General features: G+C 41.9%; 1 protein-coding gene across 1 annotated transcript in view; it reads right to left on the reverse strand.

Moving 5' to 3' along the window:
• Nucleotides 1-4564: 4564 nt before the first annotated feature.
• DISC1 (DISC1 scaffold protein) overlaps nt 4565-19552 on the reverse strand; it is a 411448-nt gene continuing 396460 nt past the window's right edge. Inside the window, exons 12-13 of the mRNA XM_030812687.1 lie at nt 17455-17572; nt 4565-5600 (exon numbers count right to left, since the gene is read on the reverse strand). Of these exons, the coding sequence (XP_030668547.1) occupies nt 5461-5600; nt 17455-17572 (258 nt within the window). The 3' untranslated portion in view covers nt 4565-5460. The remainder of the gene's footprint in view (nt 5601-17454; nt 17573-19552) is intronic.

The raw sequence follows: 19552 nt of genomic DNA on the forward strand, positions 1-19552 counted from the left end.
CTGCAGTTTAAGTGTCTAGACACAGAACAGCTAAAAGGATGAACGGGAGAATGCATATGGGGGCTAACTAGACATCTATTGTCCCATTTGGGATCAGGAAATATTTATAAATTGACTGATGGGAATTTTTAAATGTATGATGCCTTCCTATCCAAAAGCTTAATGTGTCTTTCCACGTATTCAATTCTTCTCTCATGTCCTTTATCTTAAAATTTCCTTCATCTAAGGCTTATGCATTTCTTATATAAATATATTCTTAGCCATTTTCTCTTGCTTTATGTTGCTACTGAAAATGGGGTCTTATACTCGATCTTCCAATTATTGTCTGCAGATATGAAGCCTGTTGATTTTGGTTGTGTTGATTTTCATTGTGTTAATCGTGTAAAAGTTTTTCTACTGATTCTCTTAGGTTTTCAAGCTTACAATAACATCATCTGTGAATATGAAAGCTTTATTTTTTCTTTTCCAAATTGTAACCCTTCTATATTTTTCTTGCCTAACTAAATTAGCCAGTATCTCCAGTAAAATGTTTTCAGTGGTATTATGGGTATCTTTGTCTTGTTTCCAACTCTTAGTGGTAACGTTATTTTCAATTTCCTTAATCTAAGAGTCTGGGAATAGAATATTTCATGATTTTCTGATTTGCTGATATCTGAAAGTAAACACGTGCAATTCTAAAGCATGGCTTTATTATAAATGTTTTGTGTGATGTAAGTAACTGTACAATTAATCATCTTGTAACAGAAAGATGAGATGAATAAACCTGATACATTTTTCTATCATCCATACTTCAAAGGACAAAAAATCATCAAGGTGCACCATGGCTTGGATATCAGCTTTTATTCCGTATAACAAAAAGTAACCTTAATGAAGCAATAAATTATATGACAAAATTCAAAGATTAGATAAGGTGAGGATATTAAAAATAAAAGTATTGAATTACATATACAAGAAGGCATTGACCAGTAAATGCATGCTTGCTTTTCTCCACAACACAGAATTCATAATACTGGAACACTTCTGAAAAACACCAATTGGATGAGGGTCTTCAAGAAAGTCAGCCCAGTGTCAGGCTGTGAGTGGTTGTTCCTAGGATGACTGGGGAATGGTTAGGTTAGGATGATGGTGGGGTGAACAGGTTTGTTGAAGCCTGTCTGAGCCTAGACTTCACAGTGAGGCCTCCCTGGCAGTGTGGAAAGCCTCGTTTGCCCCAGGCTCAGTTTCTTTGACTCCCCAGCCAAGATTTCCACAGTGGCCATGAGTTCTTAACCAGGTGAACAAATAAGTTCCATGGCTCAAAATCTCAAAAGGACATTAAAGGAACTTTAGGAAGAGCACTAGTTAAGAGCATGCTGCCTGTCTCTGACTGTTAGGTTCACTATTACTTCACATTTTACCAGCTCTGTGCCTTAGAAAAAGGGAATCAGTCCTCTTAAGGCTCAGTTGCATCATCTACAAACACCTTCCTTATAAGGTTGATATGGGGATTATAGGATATGACTGTAAAGGCTTAGCATGGTACCAACCCTTACATGTTTCTGGGGTGGGGAAACCAGCCTTACTGCAGGGAAAGACAAGTTTCCAATATTACATACTAATTTGGAGAAGGATCAATTCAGTTTTGAAATTTCAGAAAGTTGTCTGGGTGCAGTGGCTCACGCCTATAATCTCAGCACTTTGGGAGGCCAAGGTGGGGGTGGATCGCCTGAGGTCAGGAGTTTGAGACCCTCCTGGCCAACATGGTGAAACCCTGTCTCTACTAAAAATACAAAAATCAGCTGGGCCTGGTGGCAAATGCCTGTAATCCCAGCAACTTGGGAGGCTAAGGCAGTAGAATAGCTTGAACCTGGGAGGTGGAGTTTGCAGTGAGCCGAGATTGCGGGGCCACTGCACTCCAACTTGGGTGACAGAGTGAGACTCCATCTCAAAAAAAAAAAATGAAATTTCAGAAAGTTGGATGGAACTTGGACTATTACTGATAGACAGCATGTCCTAACTCAGGCCAGTGTAAGAGAAATGGGTGACCATTTGAAAGCCAGCATTCCAGCAAGGCAGACAGTATAATATCACACTTATATTCTCACACCACATCCCAGTCAAATCAGATTCTAACTCATTTTCAGTAGGTGCTTTTGCTTGTGGTCTTGGCTATCTCCAACATAAATTTCTACTATTGTTGTTTTGATAATTTTAAATCTAAGCCCTAACCTCTCTTGGATATTTTTATGTTCCCCTGACAAAAACTGCTGTATAGTATGATTGAGCATACACAGTCCTGTGTCTCCCAGGGTCAAAGTGGCTTAAGACAGTGGGGTTGTCCTGAGAAGGTTGTGTAGCCAGAAGAAGCACTCTGGCCCTTAGCAGACTTTCTGAATGACACTCTAAGACCAAGCAAAGACAACAATGAGTTACAGCACGTGGTTAAAACATTACTCACCTGCCCAAATACTTCAAAATTTGCAGCAGGGAAATGAACACATTATCTACTAGAGGTACCAAAGAACCCTTATTTGGGGTTCAAATAATTCAAGGCAGTTATTAACTTGCAGAATTTTCAAATACATTATGACCTCACAGAATTATTTCATGATGGTGTCTGAGTAATACAAAACAGTTGGGCTAGTGATGGTTAAGATGTCTTGTGTCTGGGAGGCTTTTTAAAAAGACATATGTTGAAGTAGGAATTTGTTATTGGCAATGTGGCCAATCCTGACTTCCCAAGTTTTGCTTCACTGGGATTAATTCAAGGATTCCAAGTGCCATGTGACCAGTTCATAATTTTCTTTAGACACGATTATAAATAATTCAGGAATTTGGTTCATCATTGAAAAATGAAGTCCAGGAACAAGCTAATTATACTTATTATTAAAATATGTAGAGTGTATTTTGCTTGAGATAAAGCCGTAGGGAACACAATCAGCACATTCACATATTGTGTTTTTGCTTTGTTTCCTGGACCCCAGCCAATTGCTGGCTTAAGCAGGGCCATCTCCTTGACTGAGGACAGAAGTGCTGCACAGCATGGAAGGCTGAGCAAAGCACCAGACGCCTTCTGGAAATGCCAGTGTGACTTCAGGAAATGATAAAAATGGTCTCATATCCATGGATCCTAGTGAAGGCAGGAACATCACTATCCCTAAACACATAAATGAGAACAGAAGCACAAACAGAACCACCACTGGATTAAATTTACCAATCTGTGGCAGGTAGTTATTAAGCTCAACACTCTGCAAAAGTGTGAGTGTGGTTTCCAAAGTGATGTAAATCAGCGTTTGGACTGGGACTTCCTCAGAGAATGCAGTGCTGTACAATACTAGATCTATGGGATATGAATAGGAGTTACATGAAAAAAATTCACGATCCATTAAACTTGGGAAGTTTGAGGTTAGATAAAATCAAGTGAGTTTCCTTACTATAAGTTCTCTCTCAGACTAATATTCTAATGTGCATTGTGGTTCTCCAAGCAGATATTATGGTATGGTGTATTTACCAAAGGTACCTGACCGGAGAGGGCACTCCTTTGTTTAGAGAGCATCTCTTGGGGCCACCTTCCTCAGTGCACTTTGGGAAGTGCTGCCTAATTGAAATCAGCCTGTTTTGCAGCTGTCTCAATAGGAGTCCCAGCTGGGCCAAAGAAGCAGCCCAGCAGGAGCCTGAAATACCGTTGCATTACTGAGTACTGCAGTGATTAACTGAGTACTACATTGCCTATATAAGTACTCAGTACTTACAGTACTGAGTACTAACTGCCCCATGTTACTGAGTACTGTGCTGTCCTACTGAGTACTACACTGTGTTACTGAGCACTCCATTGCCTGACTGAGCACTGCACTGCCTTACTGAGCACTGCACTGTGTTACTGAGTATTGCACTGCCTTACTGAGTACTGTACTGCCTTGCTGAGTACTATACTGTATTACTGAGTACTGCACTGTGTTACTGAGTACTGCATTGTGTTACTGAGTATTGCACTGCCTTACTGAGTACTGCACTGCCTTACTGAGTACTATACTGTATTACTGAGTACTGCACTGTGTTACTGAGTACTGCATTGTGTTACTGAGTATTGCACTGTCTGAGTACTGCACTACCTTACTGAGTACTGTACTGTATTACTGAGTACTGCACTGTTACTGAGTATTGCACTGCCTTACTGAGTACTGTGCTGCATTCCTGAGTACTGCACTGCCTTACTGAGTACTGCACTCCCTGAGTACTGCACTGCCTGAGTACTGTATTGTATTACTGAGTACTTCACTGCTTTACTGAATACTGTACTGTATTACTGAGTACTCCACTGTGTTACTGAGTACTACACTGTTACTGAGTATTGCACTGCCTTACTGAGCACTGCACTGCCTTACTGAGTACTGCACTGCCTGAGTACTGCCTGAGTACTGAATTGTGTTAGTACTGCACTGCCCAACTGAGTACTGTATTTTATTACTGAGTACTTCACTGCCTTACTGAATACTGTACTGTATTACTGAGTACTTCACTGTGTTACTGAGTACTACACTGTTACTGAGTATTGCACTGCCTTACTGAGCACTGCACTGCCTTACTGAGTACTGCACTTCCTGAGTACTGCACTGCCTGAGTACTGTATTGTGTTACTGAGTACTGCACTGCCTTACTGAGTACTGCACTGCTTTCCTAAATGCTGCACTGCCTGGCATCGAGTGAAACAGGTTCCACGGGAAAATGGAACAGGCTCAAACATTTTATACAGGTCCCCTGATCCATCCACAGCCTCATTGTGGGTAAATTTCAGAATGTCCTCATGAAACAGAGACTCTCAGGGATCCTTTCTTCAGATGCAATCATTGCCACAAAAGGAAAATTGAAAGGTGGCATATCACTGAGAGGCTGTTGTCTTACCAAAATATCTTCTGGAAATTGCATATTAATTTTTCTAAGATAATATTAGATCACAGGAGAAGTAAGGTGAAAAGCTGTTAACTCCAGACTCTGAGGTTAATTAGCTCTCTTAGATCGTGCACCTGTAGGAATGTGTAACAGGTATGACGACAGTCTTATGCTTGGTTTCCTTTTTATAGAATCTTGAATCAGGAAATATTTTAGTTGCAGCAGAAGGCAAATGGTGCAGGAAAAAGAGACATTTTTCCAGAATTCACCCCAACTTCTCTCTAATGGGGGCTGAGATGAAACTATTCTCAAATCCTGTGCAAGACATTCCCAAGAATGACATGGCAAAGAAATTTTTGAGTGACATTTAGAAGGAAATTCAGCAAATCAGTCTCTCTCTCCATATTCCAATTTGCAGACTCCTCAGTTTCAGACTCATGAGAATGAACATGAACCACCTTTCCACTGAAAGACCTCAAGCCTCTGTATCTCCGTAATTGATTCAGGCACCTTAGTTATGCAGGGGGAGGGGAGAGCACCCCCCCAGGTCCAAACATGGTGGCCCACCTCCCTCCCCCATCCCGTCACTCCTCAGGCTTGTGCTTCCCGGACACCAGCTGTCATGCAGGAAGCTGCAGCTTCTCTTTCCCCCGCCTCCTTTGCTGGCTGGAGCTGCAGGATCATGGCCTGCAGAGTTTCCTTCACCATCTGGAGCTCCCTCTTGAGAGACTGTGGGCACGTTGTTAAGGAGCACATTCGAAGGTGATGGCAGCCCTCTGGGGCCTCCGAGGGATCGAAGAGCGTGTGAGCCTGCTGGAAGCAGATGGGCACTGCCACCTAATTGCAGTTTCAAGTTCTTTCCAATTGTATGAATTAAATATTAATATAAATTTTACACTTTTTCTTTTACGAATGACCGCAATTTTTGCAATGCCTGAGGTATTGACTCTCTCAAGTCAGGTCTTAAAAAGGAAATGGAAGAGTCAGCTCTTAGCCAAGACAGATGGCCAACTCAGATGCTCAATGATATGCGGTTGGCGTGACCATAACTCCGGCTAAGCCCCAAGTTGGGGTGGGGCAACTGTCAGATGCAAATACTCTTGACAGTGGAAAGGGTAGAATGCTTGAAATCAAAATCTCCTTGAGAAATACAGGATTTGGGGTTGCCATAAGTAGGGAGAGGCATACTGGACCAGACTCAGTTACTAACATGGTCTCTGTTCACCATTAACCAGCCTTGTCACCCTATGCAAACCAGTTAAAGCCTCAGTTTTCTCTTGAAATGATGACTTTGAAACCCCTTCAGGCTCTAACCTGCTGTTATCTGTTAGTATATTCCCAGGGACTAGGAAGGGCACTCAAGACTAGATAGAGTCCATCAAAGGGCAAAGAGAGCTTGCTTTTTCTGGGTTGGTTGCTTGGTTCTTTTTTTTTCTTAAGCTGTCGGGCTCTTAGTTTTCTAACCTATAAAGTTATTTCTCACATGGAGAAAACAATCATAGAGAACTTAGCAAACAGTAATAGATAAGGCTGTAGTTCTCTTAAGAAACAGGTTCTCGTCTGGGTGTTCAAGCATGGGAATGTTTAACCAACAGTGGTTTTTCTGTCCATACATCATCCAGTTCATCCTTTCCCTTTTTACCTGTAGTCAGAACAACTCTAAGGCAAATGCAAGATGAGAGTTGGGTTTAACAAGCAAATTGATCTACTTTCATCCAACAGGGACCAAGGGGGAAAGTAGAAATATGTTGACACCACCTAAATATGCTGAAGTCATCACATGAAGCCAGACCACTCCAACAGTACTAGATCAGACGTGGAGGGAATGGGGCTTTGGGAAAGGGAGTCTGACTGTTTACAGACCACCTACACTAAATGTGGTTTTCCCAAAGTGCAATGTCAATGCAACAAAAAGAGAAAAAGACATCCTTACAAACCACTGTGGAAAGCTTTCCCTTTCTTTTTTCTTCTTTTTTTTTTTTTTATGAGACAGAGTTTTGCACTTGTAGCCCAGGCTGGAGTGCAATGGTGCGATCTCGGCTCACTGCAACCTCTGTCTCTGAGATTCAAGTGATTCTCCTGCCTCAGCCTCCCAAGTAGCTGGGATTATAGGTGTGTGCCACCATGCTAATTTTTGTATTTTTAGTAGAAATGGGGTTTCACCATGTTGGCCACATTGGTCTTGAACCCCTGACCTCAGGCAGTCTGCCTGCCTCGGCCTCCCAAAGTGCTGGGATTACAGGCATGAGCCACCATGCCCGGCCTACTTTCTTTTTTGAACAAGGAACTCTAGAGGATCCTGGGAATGATGCAAATGAACCTCTTCTAAGCAAACGTGCTGAACCACCCTGAAAAGTTCTGGCAGTTTTTCACCCTCCTGAAGCTTCACCAGACTCTATCATTTGCGTAATTCACATGCATTTACTACTAGGGTTCTCTCCTTGCATTTGAACTTGAGGAAAATGGGAGTTGGGTAGGAGGGGGCCCAGGGGAGGAAAGAATCCAATATTTACCTTTCTTTCTTTTTTTTTTTTTTTTAAGAGGCTTTGGTTGCTTCCATTTCTTGCATAGTTCTGCTAATCTTTAGTGAAAACATATACCACTTTATACAAGCAAAAGCATAAGTGGTCCCAGACTGAATACCAAACTGGAATTTAATCACAAAGTCATGCTACATCTATGAAGAGCAGGCATGGAGCTTAAGCAGTTTATGAATCCTGACAAACTCCTGAGATTTAATTACCTTTGACATGCAGCCTGGGACTACATGCCACTATTTGTAATGTGCTAAATGATGACAAAGGTTTTTAGAGAGAGAACTTGAACCAAAATGTGATGTTTCTTTAAAAACTCATAAAACTTCTGGCACTGGCAGAACCCACTGAAAAGGTCAAAAATAAGGAGTGAGAAGTTACAAAAGCAAAGGATGAAGTTAGTCTATAACTAAATTAACACATCAGCCGCTCATACAAAAATCACTAACACAGAGAGGTGTCAGAAAACCAGCATTTGAGGAGATAACTAGCTATGGTAAGCTCAGAAAATCAATAAATGCTTAATTATTCTACTTGTAAAATACTGAATCTCGTACCTTCCTCATAGGGTTAGGGTTCAAAGAAATATTTTTTCCTTGTGAGAGTATAGTATCTTTTGTGAGTCATCATGAAATTTAAGGTTTATTTCTTAATATAACAGATGTAACAAATAACAGGCTCTGTCAAAGCAGGGATAGACATCAGAAATCCTAGAAACCTCATTTAATGAGCCTGTGGGGGTCATAATCATTAAAATAATAATTAAAATCACATTTTATTTGCAAAGTACTTCTCTCTAACCAACCTGCCTGTATGATCCCTTACAAAATGTGAGTTACAAAGCATTCTGGATGTACTGAAATGGAAAAGTCCCCAGAAAAAAAAAAATGCAAAATGGGGTGGGGGAAAGCACATTGTAGAATAATTTATATGGAATGATCCTAATTTTGCAAACAAAGACTATTGAGATAAGCCATTTATAGGTCTAGAAAAAGGCTTCAGGAGGACAAAGTAGTGACCTCTAGGAAGAGGCATTGGGAGGGAAACAGCTTTTTTATTTTCCATATTTCTGTGATATTCACAATGGAAATGCATTGCTTTCATATTTAAATCAATATGTCTATAAAAGAAACCACTGGAAACATTTCCCTGTTAAGCAGTTGAGAGAAATGAAAGTGCAGAGAGAGATCCTCATTCTTTCTTTCATTCATTCAAACATTCAAATGTTTCCTGAGTTTCTACTGTGTGTTAACAAATGTTAGGGACACAGCAGCACAGGATTGCATCAAAGTCACTGCCATCATGGATGGCATAAATACCTATGAGTGCAGCAGAAAGTAAACAAGCACCATGTTGATAGTATGTCCAGCTGTGCTGTGTTCACAGTGAGATGGGAGGAGCCATAGGAGGACCTGGAGCAGAGGGGTGACATCGTCAGTTTGGCTGCTACGCTGAGAATGGATTTAAAGGGGTAAGGGCAGAAGCAGAGAGTGACCAGTTAGGAGACCACTGCAACAGTTCGGGCAAGAACCAATCATGGCTTGAACAGGGCAGTGGCAGTGGAGGTAGGGGAGGTGGCTAGATTCTGGATGTGTTTTGCAGATACAACCAAGAGCATATGGTGATAGACTGGATGTGGGATATGGAAAATGGAAAAGGCATCAGGAAGGATGCCCTGATTTTTCATCTGAGCAAATAATTAGAAAAACATATCTGTATTTTATTGAGAAGGAGAGGACTAGGAATGAGCGTTTGGTGTTTTTGGTAGAGGAGGGAAGGAATTGGATTTTAGACAGGGTAAGTTGGACAAGCTTATTAGCCAAGAGAAGATGCTGAGTAGAAAATAGATATAAGTCTGGCATTCATATTCAACCATAAATTTAAAAAAAATGTTTTACAACATTTTCTCACTGACTTACAGAAAAATAAGCTATCTCATTTGATACATCTAAGCAAGATCTTAAGGCTAAGTAGTAGCTATAATCAGATTTTCTGATCACTAATCCAATAAGCTTATAGTTGAAGCCCATTGAAACACTTGACCTTGACCTCAATTGTTGTCAAAGAGCTGAAAAACAATTGGAATTTTAAGCAAATTGAAATTTTAGGCAAATTCCAAAACTATTGAAAATTTAGGCAAATTCCAAAACTAGAATAGAGGTGCTAACTGCACCTAACTGCAAGAATAGGCCTCAAAAAAGGAGAATAATTCTTATGAGGCCTGCGCCTTAGGGACCTGAGTAGCTAAGTGTCTGCCCCCCGTAACAGACATGCCATCAAGTACCTGTGGTATCTAAGAAAATTCGCAGATTCATTATAACAACGTCACAAGGATGAACATCCTAACATCATTAAAACACCTTTGGAACCCAAGGCCATTCTTTACCTCCTTGGAATAGACTATCCACATGGTAGGTAAGCATGTAACTTGTAAAATTGTCTGTGTTTGCAATTAGCAAAGGAGGAAGACAGCAGGACAGGTGCCTTCAGGAATAGATGATAAGGCAATATTGTCATTTGGGGCACCATTTGCAAAAGATTCTGGAATTCTTTAGATGGAGTCTTCTGTTTTTATAAGAAAACAATTGAGTATTTTACTGTCAATGAAGTGTCCAAGTAAGCCTTTCAAAGGCTTAGCCAAATTTAGGTCTTCGGTTCATCTGACCTAGTTTGATTCAAAAAGAAACAACAGTACAAGTTGAGCATCCCAAACCCCCAAATCCAAAATTTGAAATGCTCCAAAATCCAAAACCTTCTGAGCACTGACGTGATGTTCAAAGGAAATGCTCATTGGAACATTTCAGATTTGGGATTTTTGGATTTGGTATGCTCCACTGGTAAGTATAATGCAAATATTCCACAATCTGAAAAAAAGCAGAACTTCAAAACACTTCCAGTCCCAAGCATTTCGGATAAGGGACCCTCTTATCCTTTGAAAGTGCTGCTCCTTTGCTACATTATTTCTTCTTACCACCATTCCTTCCTGGGTAGCCACTACAGCCCATAGTGCTGGAGAATTTAGTACTGGAGACTCTCATGGAAAAGCCATGAGGATCACAGTCTTTTAAGAGCAAAGAGGAAAACCTTGACTATACCCAAGACTTGATTCAAAGGATTTGATGCTTGCACACGGAAACTCTGTGTTGCCTACCTTGTGCCAAGCCCACCTTGTGCTCAGCCAGCAGAAGGACAGCCCTGTGTCTACGCCCTTGCCCTCCCCCACCCACTGTGGGGCTCCAACTCTTCCTCGTCCCACTCCAAAGCCAAGTGAGAGCCTAAGGAAAGAACTGTGACTACTATGTCTGCACCAGCCCATCACACACAAAGCTTTAGATACTGCCATCTTAGGTTCTGGGTTTTCTTTCTTTTCTTTCCTTTCCTTTCTTTCTTTCCTTTCCTTCTTTCCTTCCCTTTTTCTCCCTTCCCTTCTCCCTTCCCTTCTCCTTTCCCTTTTCCCTTCCCTTCCTTTCCCTTGTCTCTTCTCCCTTCCCTTCTTCCCTTCCCTTCCCTTCTCCTTTCCCTCTCCCTTCCCTTCCCTTTTCTTTCCTCTTTTCCTTTTCCTTTTTTCTCTCCTTCCCTCTCTCCCTCCTTCCTTCCTTCCTTGCTTTCTCTTTCTTTTTCTTTTTTTCTTTTCTTTTTCTCTCTTTCTTCTTTCTCCTTCCTTCCTTCCTTCTTCTCTCTCTCTCTCCTTTCTCCCTTCCTTCCTTCCTGTTCTCTCTCTCTCTCCTCTCTCCTCTCTCCCTCCTTCCTTCCTTCCTTCCCTCCCTCCTTCTTTGGCAGTGTCTTACTTTGTTGCCCAGGCTGGAATGTAGTACTGTGCAATCTCAGCTCACTGCAACCTCTATCTCCTGGGTTCAAGCAATTCTCATGCCTCTGGAGTAGCTGGGACTACAGGTGTGCACCATCATGCCCAGTTACTTTTTGTATTTTTAATAGTGGCAGGGTTTTGCCATGTTGCCTAGGCTGGTCTCAAACTCCTGGTCTCAAACAATCCACCCACCTCAGCCTCCCAGAGTGCTGGGATTAAGGTGTAAGCCATCGCACCTGGCCAGGCTCTGGATTTTCTTATCTATAAACTATGTGAGTGGAGCTCCATGATCCTCATGATCCCTCCTCCAGCCCCTCAGCTCTAGGAGTGGAAAACATCTCCAAGGAGGCAGGACAATCTCCCAAAACTCTCGTTACCTTTGTCTGTTCAAGCTAAAATTTGGAAAGCTGAACTAAACAAGGGTCCTACGGAGCTGTGGTGTTTGTGCACAAACCTGGATGTATTTAGAGCACGCCCTCAAGCACCACCAAAAGTAATCAATTGGGCACCATGCACTCCAAATAAGCAGAGAAATAGAATTCCATAAGGGCTTCCCAGACATGGATGTAAATACAACCACGAATAGAATCAGAGTGTCTCTACCTCGTCTATGACTGAGGGGCAGGCAGAACTGCCCTGAGGGCTTTGAAATATCCCAAAAATGTACATATCACAGGTGTACTTCTTTTCTTTTGAAAGTGTGTTGTAGAAATTGAAGGAGGAAGAAAATGAGAAAATTCCTGCTTAAAAATCCAGCTTAATTTGGGAGGTTTTTGGTTACAACATTTGAGCGTGGAGGAGACATTGCACACAGCCAAAATGTTTTTCAAAACATCCTGCTAATTAGGACCCCAGATGATTGTGAAAATGCACTAGAGACTCACACTAATGCTCCTGGAAGTCCCGACTTGACTGGCCGTGAAGTCACACCTCCTGTCCCCTTCTCAGGCACTAGGCATGAGCCACCTCTCCACCACCAGCTCTCCCAATTAATGGTGCAGACTCTTTTCAGACACTCGCTGCCACAGTAGCTGATGGGTTTGTGTTGTTCTTTGGTCATGCTACATGTAATTTGGTGAGCCTGTCAGGACGAGGAAGAGGCACAGGCTCTTTCCTCTCCCTCCTTGGATTTGTCAATCAGTGTCTTCTTGATAAAAGTAGGAGACGCCCATGAGGCTGCCCATAACTCGGATATTAAATCAGGAGGCCACAAGGACCTATTTGGGAACTCAGTCCCACTGCCCACCCCTAACCTCTGTTGATGCCACACTAATAGCCCTTATGCACACACATGGTTTATGCAAAAATTGAGTGTTTTCCACACAAAGAATAAACATCCATGGTAGCATCTGTGGCTTGAATCTTTCTGATGTGGACGTTCAATGTGGGCTTACATTAATCACATTCCAATGTGGACTTAGATTAATTGGGTACCCTCTACCTCACATGCACAGTAGGTTCTGGCAGCGTGCTTAATGGAATCAAACAAAACACTTCACTCACTGTGCAATCCTTCTGTACTGTTGACAACAAGCTGTTTCTCTCAGCCACACTCAGCATTGTATCTTTGATCAAACATGGAAATACAAACCAGTCAGAGTTTGGCTGGAGGATTCTGGCAGCCTCTCTGAATCTCTAGATAAGCTCTAATTTGAAACAACAGCTTTGGTTTGTGTAGGGGACCCTCCGTAGAGCCTTGTAAACATGTCTTTCTATCTTAGGGCGTAATGTTCCACTCAAATTTAAGTGCACTTTGTATGAATTCAAAGACACCTTCTGTGTATTTATTCTCAATCAGTGACAGAACAAAAGACTGGGATTCGAAGAAAAGTCTGGGTTGAAATCCATATCGTGGTGTAGATTTTATCGGAGGGAGGGAGAGAGCTGACTTCAGTACCTAAACCAGTGCTTCTCCGCTTATCACAACAGAGATCAGTGAAATTCTCAAAAAATGTAACATCAGTAAAATACTTTTATTATAGCTTAAAAATTTAAAGTAATTGTGTGTTCCATGGAACAGACCTGTCCATTTACTTATAGGCAATGGCTGCTTTCTGATGGGCCAAATAGGACCATGGGGCTTGTGGCTGCAAAATTCTGCTACTCATCAGAAATGACCTTGTGTCAGCCAAGTCATTCCCAAGCCTTGTTTTTTTTCGACTGTCAAGTAAGGATAATAATCCCTATCTATTTATAGAAGTTTTATTAGAATTAAATGACTTTTCTTGCCATTGCTTTTGGTGTTTTAGACATGAAGTCCTTGCACATGCCTATGTCCTGAATGGTATTGCCTAGGTTTTCTTCTAGGGTTTTTATGGTTTTAGGTCTAACATGTAAGTCTTTAATCCATCTTGAATTAATTTTTGTATACGGTGTAAGGAAGGGATCCAGTTTCAGCTTTCCACATTTGGCTAGCCAGTTTTCCCAGCACCATTTATTGAATAGGGAATCCTTTTCCCATTGCTTGTTTTTGTCAGGTTTGTCAAAGATCAGATAGTTGTAGATATGCGGCATCATTTCTGAGGGCTCTGTTCTGATCCATTGATCTATGTCTCTGTTGTGGTACCAGTACCATGCTGTTTTGGTTACTGTAGCCTTGTAGTATAGTTTGAAGTCAGGTAGCGTGACGCCTCCAGCTTTGTTCTTTTGGCTTAGGATTGACTTGGCGATGCGGGCTCTTTTTTGGTTCCATATGAACTTTAAAGTAGGTTTTTCCAATTCTGTGAAGAAAGTCGCCAAAATTGACAAATGGGATCTAATTAAACTAAAGAGCTTCTGCACAGCAAAAGAAACTACCATCAGAGTGAACAGGCAACCTACAAAATGGGAGAAAATTTTCGCAACCTACTCATCTGACAAAGGGCTAATATCCAGAATCTACAATGAACTCAAACAAATTTACAAGAAAAAAACAACCCCATCAAAAAGTGGGCGAAGGACATGAACAGACACTTCTCAAAAGAAGGCATTTATGCAGCCAAAAAACACAGGAAAAAATGCTCATCATCACTGGCCATCAGAGAAATGCAAATCAAAACCACAATGAAATACCATCTCACACCAGTTAGAATGGCCATCATTAAAAAGTCAGGAATCAACAGGTGCTGGAGAGGATGTGGAGAAATAGGAACACTTTTACACTGTTGGTGGGACTGTAAACTAGTTCAACCATCGTGGAAGTCAGTGTTGCAATTCCTCAGGGATCTAGAACTAGAAATACCATTTGACCCAGCCATCCCATTACTGGGTATATACCCAAAGGACTATAAATCATGCTGCTATAAAGACACATGCACACGTATGTTTATTGCAGCACTATTCACAATAGCAAAGACTTGGAACCAACCCAGATGTCAACAACGATAGACTGGATTAAGAAAATGTGGCACATATACACCATGGAATACTATGCAGCCATAAAAAATGATGAGTTCATGTCCTTTGTAGGGACATGGATGAAACCGGAAACCATCATTCTCAGTAAACTATCGCAAGGACAAAAAACCAAACACCGCATGTTCTCACTCATAGGTGGGAATTGAACAATGAGAACACATGGACACAGGAAGGGGAACATCACACTCCGGGGACTGTTGTGGGGGGGGGGAGGGGGGAGGGACAGCATTAGGAGATATACCTAATGCTAAATGACAAGTTAATGGGTGCAGCACAACAACATGGCACATGGATACGTAACAAACCTGCACATTGTGCACATGTACCCTAAAACTTAAAGTATAATAATTATAATAATAATAATAATAATAAAGAATTAAATGACTTCATCTAAGCCACTGTGGAGTTACTGATTGATTCCTTCAAGCATTTATTACAAAATAGTTGAATCAATCTACCTTGAAACTTTTTGTGTATAAATGGGGTGTTCTTGGAGCTTGTGACTAACATACTAAGAACTGTGAGACAAATGGACTTGGATAACACTTTTGTACCTAAAATCATGCACTTACCCATGGCTACATTAAATGTACATTGTGAATATAGCCTTATTTAACCCCCATAAAAACCTTAGAGGTGTATGTTATCCTGACGTTACATATGGGAACCCTAATGCTTAAAGAGGCATTATCACTTGTCCATGATCCCACTGCTACTAAATCTGGCTTGGATCAGCTATGGAAAAACTAAAAGGATCTTGTTTAAATACTGCTTAACCCCTTTTTTCTCAGGGATCTTTAGAGCTGCCTCCCAGCTCTAGTAAAAATAAGATCCAATTCCCCAGAATCAAACTAACCTTTTAGAAAATTTCACAACAAGAGACCAGCACAGAACCCTGACTGCAGCCCTCAGAACTGCTACCTGAAGACAGAGGTACATCCCGCTCGGGAACTGCCCATCTGCGGGGCTGGGGAACCGGAAACTCCTTCACATCCATTGACTTTCTGCAGCGGGTTGCTCCTCTGTGCCCTGTCATCTGCCCATTCATCTAAGCCACTGTGGAGTTACTGAGTGATTCCTTCAAGCATTTATTACAAAATAGTGGAATCAATATACCTTGAAACTTTTTGTGTATAAATGGGATGCTCTTGGAGAACATCCCATATGGGGATCCCATAAGGGGGTATGGGGAAGCCATACCCCCTTACACATGCTCAAAGATTTGTGACCCCATGAACATGGAATAAATAAAAACGCCATCCTTATTCTATGTTTCTATGCTTCTTTGGGAAACTTTCTGATAATAGCTTAAATACAAGATTTTTAAGAGGCAGGAAATTATGAAGAACAGAATATCTGCTCTTCAAAATCTACCTAAAGCAATGTGAAAATCATTGCAGATTAAGCTGAAGAAATTTTCTGCCCAGCTTAATAAACAAGGTCGAAAATGTAAAGTTATAACAAGGAAGGAAGCGTAGCATTGGATCCATCATTAAATCGCAGATCTGAGTATTTGTGACTAAGATTAATCCTTGGCCATTCAACGCTACTTACACACACACACACACACACACACACACACACACACACACACACACGGCCCACAAAGTATGGTAAAAACTGGAATTCTAAAAAGTAAGACAGCAATGACAAGCAAAGACCAAAATAGCTAAATTTCCCACAAACGCATCCAATAAAAGACATTCTACTGAATAGAAAGATGAATGAATAGGGAAGTGTTTTTAGCTAGAGAAGTGTCAACTTGTGATTAAATAACTAAAAGGATAAAGGGCTGCATATCCCTTCACCCATTGTGTACCCACCTGTTTGCTCTCAGCAGAACTAACCAGTGACAAACTGCGTCCACAGATCAACATAGAAGGGAGTGCTTCATACGGATGCATACCTAAGCCAGTATGTTCTCAGGCCATCTTGCTAAATTAGCAGCTAGTTTTGATGAAGGTGTTTGTAGGTGTGACACGAAGGATATTAAGTCTGGTGCAAGAAATTCTATCACCAGGAACCAGAAAGGACTAAATTGAGTTCAACCATGTGTACGTGGTTAGAAGTTGAAAGGAAATAATCTAAAGTCCTGTTTGCTTTGTTACTCTACTGCCCATTACTAGGTAGAGTTGCTAGATAAAGAAATTCAGAGGTGGATTTAGGACGCTTGGTATTGAAAAAGCTCGCAGGAAAACGAGCCAGGCAACTGTTTTCCTTCACCAGGGCCACACAGAGCCGGCTTTACACTCACTGGAAACTGCATTTTGCTTTGGCTTCCTTGTGTGCACGTCTGAACTTAATTTTTAGTGGTTGGATTTAGCAATTAAAAATACTGAATTGCGGCCGACTGCGGTGGCTCAAGCCTGTAATCCCAGCACTTTGGGAGGCCAAGGCGGGCGGATCACTTGAGGTCAGGAGTTCTAGACCAGCCTGGCAAACATGGCAAAACCCTGTCTCTACTAAAAATACAAAAAATTAGCTGGGCGGGCTGGCGGGCGCCTATAATCCCAGCTACTCAGGAGGCTGAGGCAGGACAATCGCTTGAACCCAGTAGGTGGAGGTTGCAGTGAGCTGAGATCACAGCATTGCACTCCAGCCTGGGCATCAAAAGTGAGACTCTGTCTCAAAAAAAAAGAAAAGAAAAAAAATAACTGAATTGCTTACTGAAAACTAGAGCGAAAACTTTTCATACCTGATAATCTCAGAGATCTGAGGAGCTCTGCACTATAAATAACAGCAGCATCTATTTGTTGCCATCTTCTGAGGCATGAAAAAACTACCTTTTAAAGACTTTCTTTTATAAAATAACTTCGCCTTGCTTAATCTGCAAGATGAAAAGGATATGAATGAGATCTTCATCGTGACTGTGGATTGCTGTGTGAAGTTGATCTTCCAAGTACAATAGCTTCTTGCCTATGTCTTCACACTTTTCTCCAAGTTCTGCAGAAAGGATGTAAGATTCCTGGCGAGAGCGGGGAAAACAAGATCACCTGTTAGAGCCGTGAACACAGACAGTACACAAAGGGAAGCTTCATGGAAAGAGCTCTCCCAGTTTCTGCACCTCAGTCAGAATTGTGCTAGGGCCTGTGTCTCTCCTGGGGATCAAACTTGAGAAGCTGTGAACTGATTTCAAGTTATGACCAAAGAATGAGCTTTGTCTACACAGTTCCACAGGCCACCTCCCTTGTTTGGTCATTTCAAAGTGCTGCTTCCAGTATGTCAAGTCCCAAAGTGGATTTATCAAACAGAAACCCTGAATCTTCCAGCTGTATCAATGGGCAAATTCAAAATTTAACAGGGATTCTGAAAAAGGGGGGAGAGAGGTCACAGGAGCAACTAGGCTAACCTGTAAGGACAAAGGGAATATTCCTTCGAGGACACAGGAATTGATTAGGGCACTGAACATTTGTTTACGCACTGACCACAGTCCCTGAATGTTAGAATTTAAGTGCCATGAGGTGTATATTGCATATACAGCCGCTGCTACCACCACCACACACAGGAGCTTAAAGCCTCGTAAGAGCAGGATGATGCAGCACTTTGGGAGGCCGAGGCGGGAAGATCACAAGGTCAGGAGATCGAGACCATCCTGGCTAACACGGTGAAAACCTGTCTCTACTAGAAATACAAAAAATTAGCCGGGCGTGGTGGCGGGCGCCTGTAGTCCCAGCTACTTGGGAGGCTGAGGCAGGAGAATGGCGTAAACCCAGGAGGCAGAGCTTGCAGTGAGCCGAGACTGCGCCACTGCACTCCAGCCTGGCCGACAGAGCAAGACTCCGACTCAAAAAAAAAAAAAAAAAAAAAAAAAAGAGCAGGATGATGATGTCTTTTTGCTGCTGGCCCTAGAGCCCCTGGCATAGTATCTGGCACATGAGGCACGTAGTTTACATTGATCGATTTGATGAATGAACAGTTAAGTCGTAGAGCTCCTTCCTTCTCTCACTTTTTCCCTTCAAACTTATTTCTATGAGCCAGAAAAGGGCCTTCTTTATGTCACTTTCCTGCACGAAACCACCACAGAGCAGAATCTAAATATGTCTTCATATGACCTCGCCCAAAGCCCATGTTTCAGCTGTATCCCTTCTACTCTCCTAAAGGCAAGCTAAGCTTTGCCAACCGGACAAACCCCGTTGCCCTCTCTCATGCTGTTCTTTTTGCCCATGCATTCTTCCCCACTCTTCTCTGAAACCCAACCTTTCCTTCAAAGGCCCCAGATAATAGTTTCACCTTGTAGTGCAACCATTCTGATAAGTTCTGTGTCCACTCAAGTGAGGTAAGGGCCATGGGTTAGTCATTCATCCCAGGGCCCCAAGTTGAATGCTGGGCATGTAGAAGGCCACAGACTTGTAAAGGAAAACAGTAAACAAGGTTAAGAAAATGAGAACAGAAGATAGAGATTCTTAGAATAAAGCAGGGGGAGAAGCAAGAAATGAGCTCAGAATTAAAACTTAAATGTAAAGGTAATATTTCCTTAACTAAGAGTGAAAAGCTTAGAAGATACACTAAAAAATTTTTGCAGACCAGACGCAGTGGCTCGCAGCTGTAATCTCAGCACTTTGGGAGGCTGAGGTGGGTGGATCATGAGGTCAGGAGTTTGAGACCAGCCTGGCCAACATGGGGAAACCCCGTCTCTACAAAAAATACAAAAATTAGCTGGGCGTGGTGGTGGGCACCTGTAATCCCAGCTACTCAGGAGGCTGAGGCAGAAGAATCACTTGAACCCAGGAGGCGGAGATTGAGTGATCCGAGATCGCGCCACTGCACTCCAGCCTAGACAACAGAGCAAGATGCCATCTTAAAAAAAAAAAAATTGCATAAGGGAAACTATTAAGATATGTATTCAGCTTAAACTACAAGTTTACTACAAAAGCTACAATGAATATCCGACAATAACAACAAAATGCCCAGGTGCGGTAATAGTCACTGTTAAAAAGTCTTTGGG

This window comes from Nomascus leucogenys, chromosome 5, assembly GCF_006542625.1.
Source record: "Nomascus leucogenys isolate Asia chromosome 5, Asia_NLE_v1, whole genome shotgun sequence".
NCBI classification, from domain to species: domain Eukaryota; kingdom Metazoa; phylum Chordata; class Mammalia; order Primates; family Hylobatidae; genus Nomascus; species Nomascus leucogenys.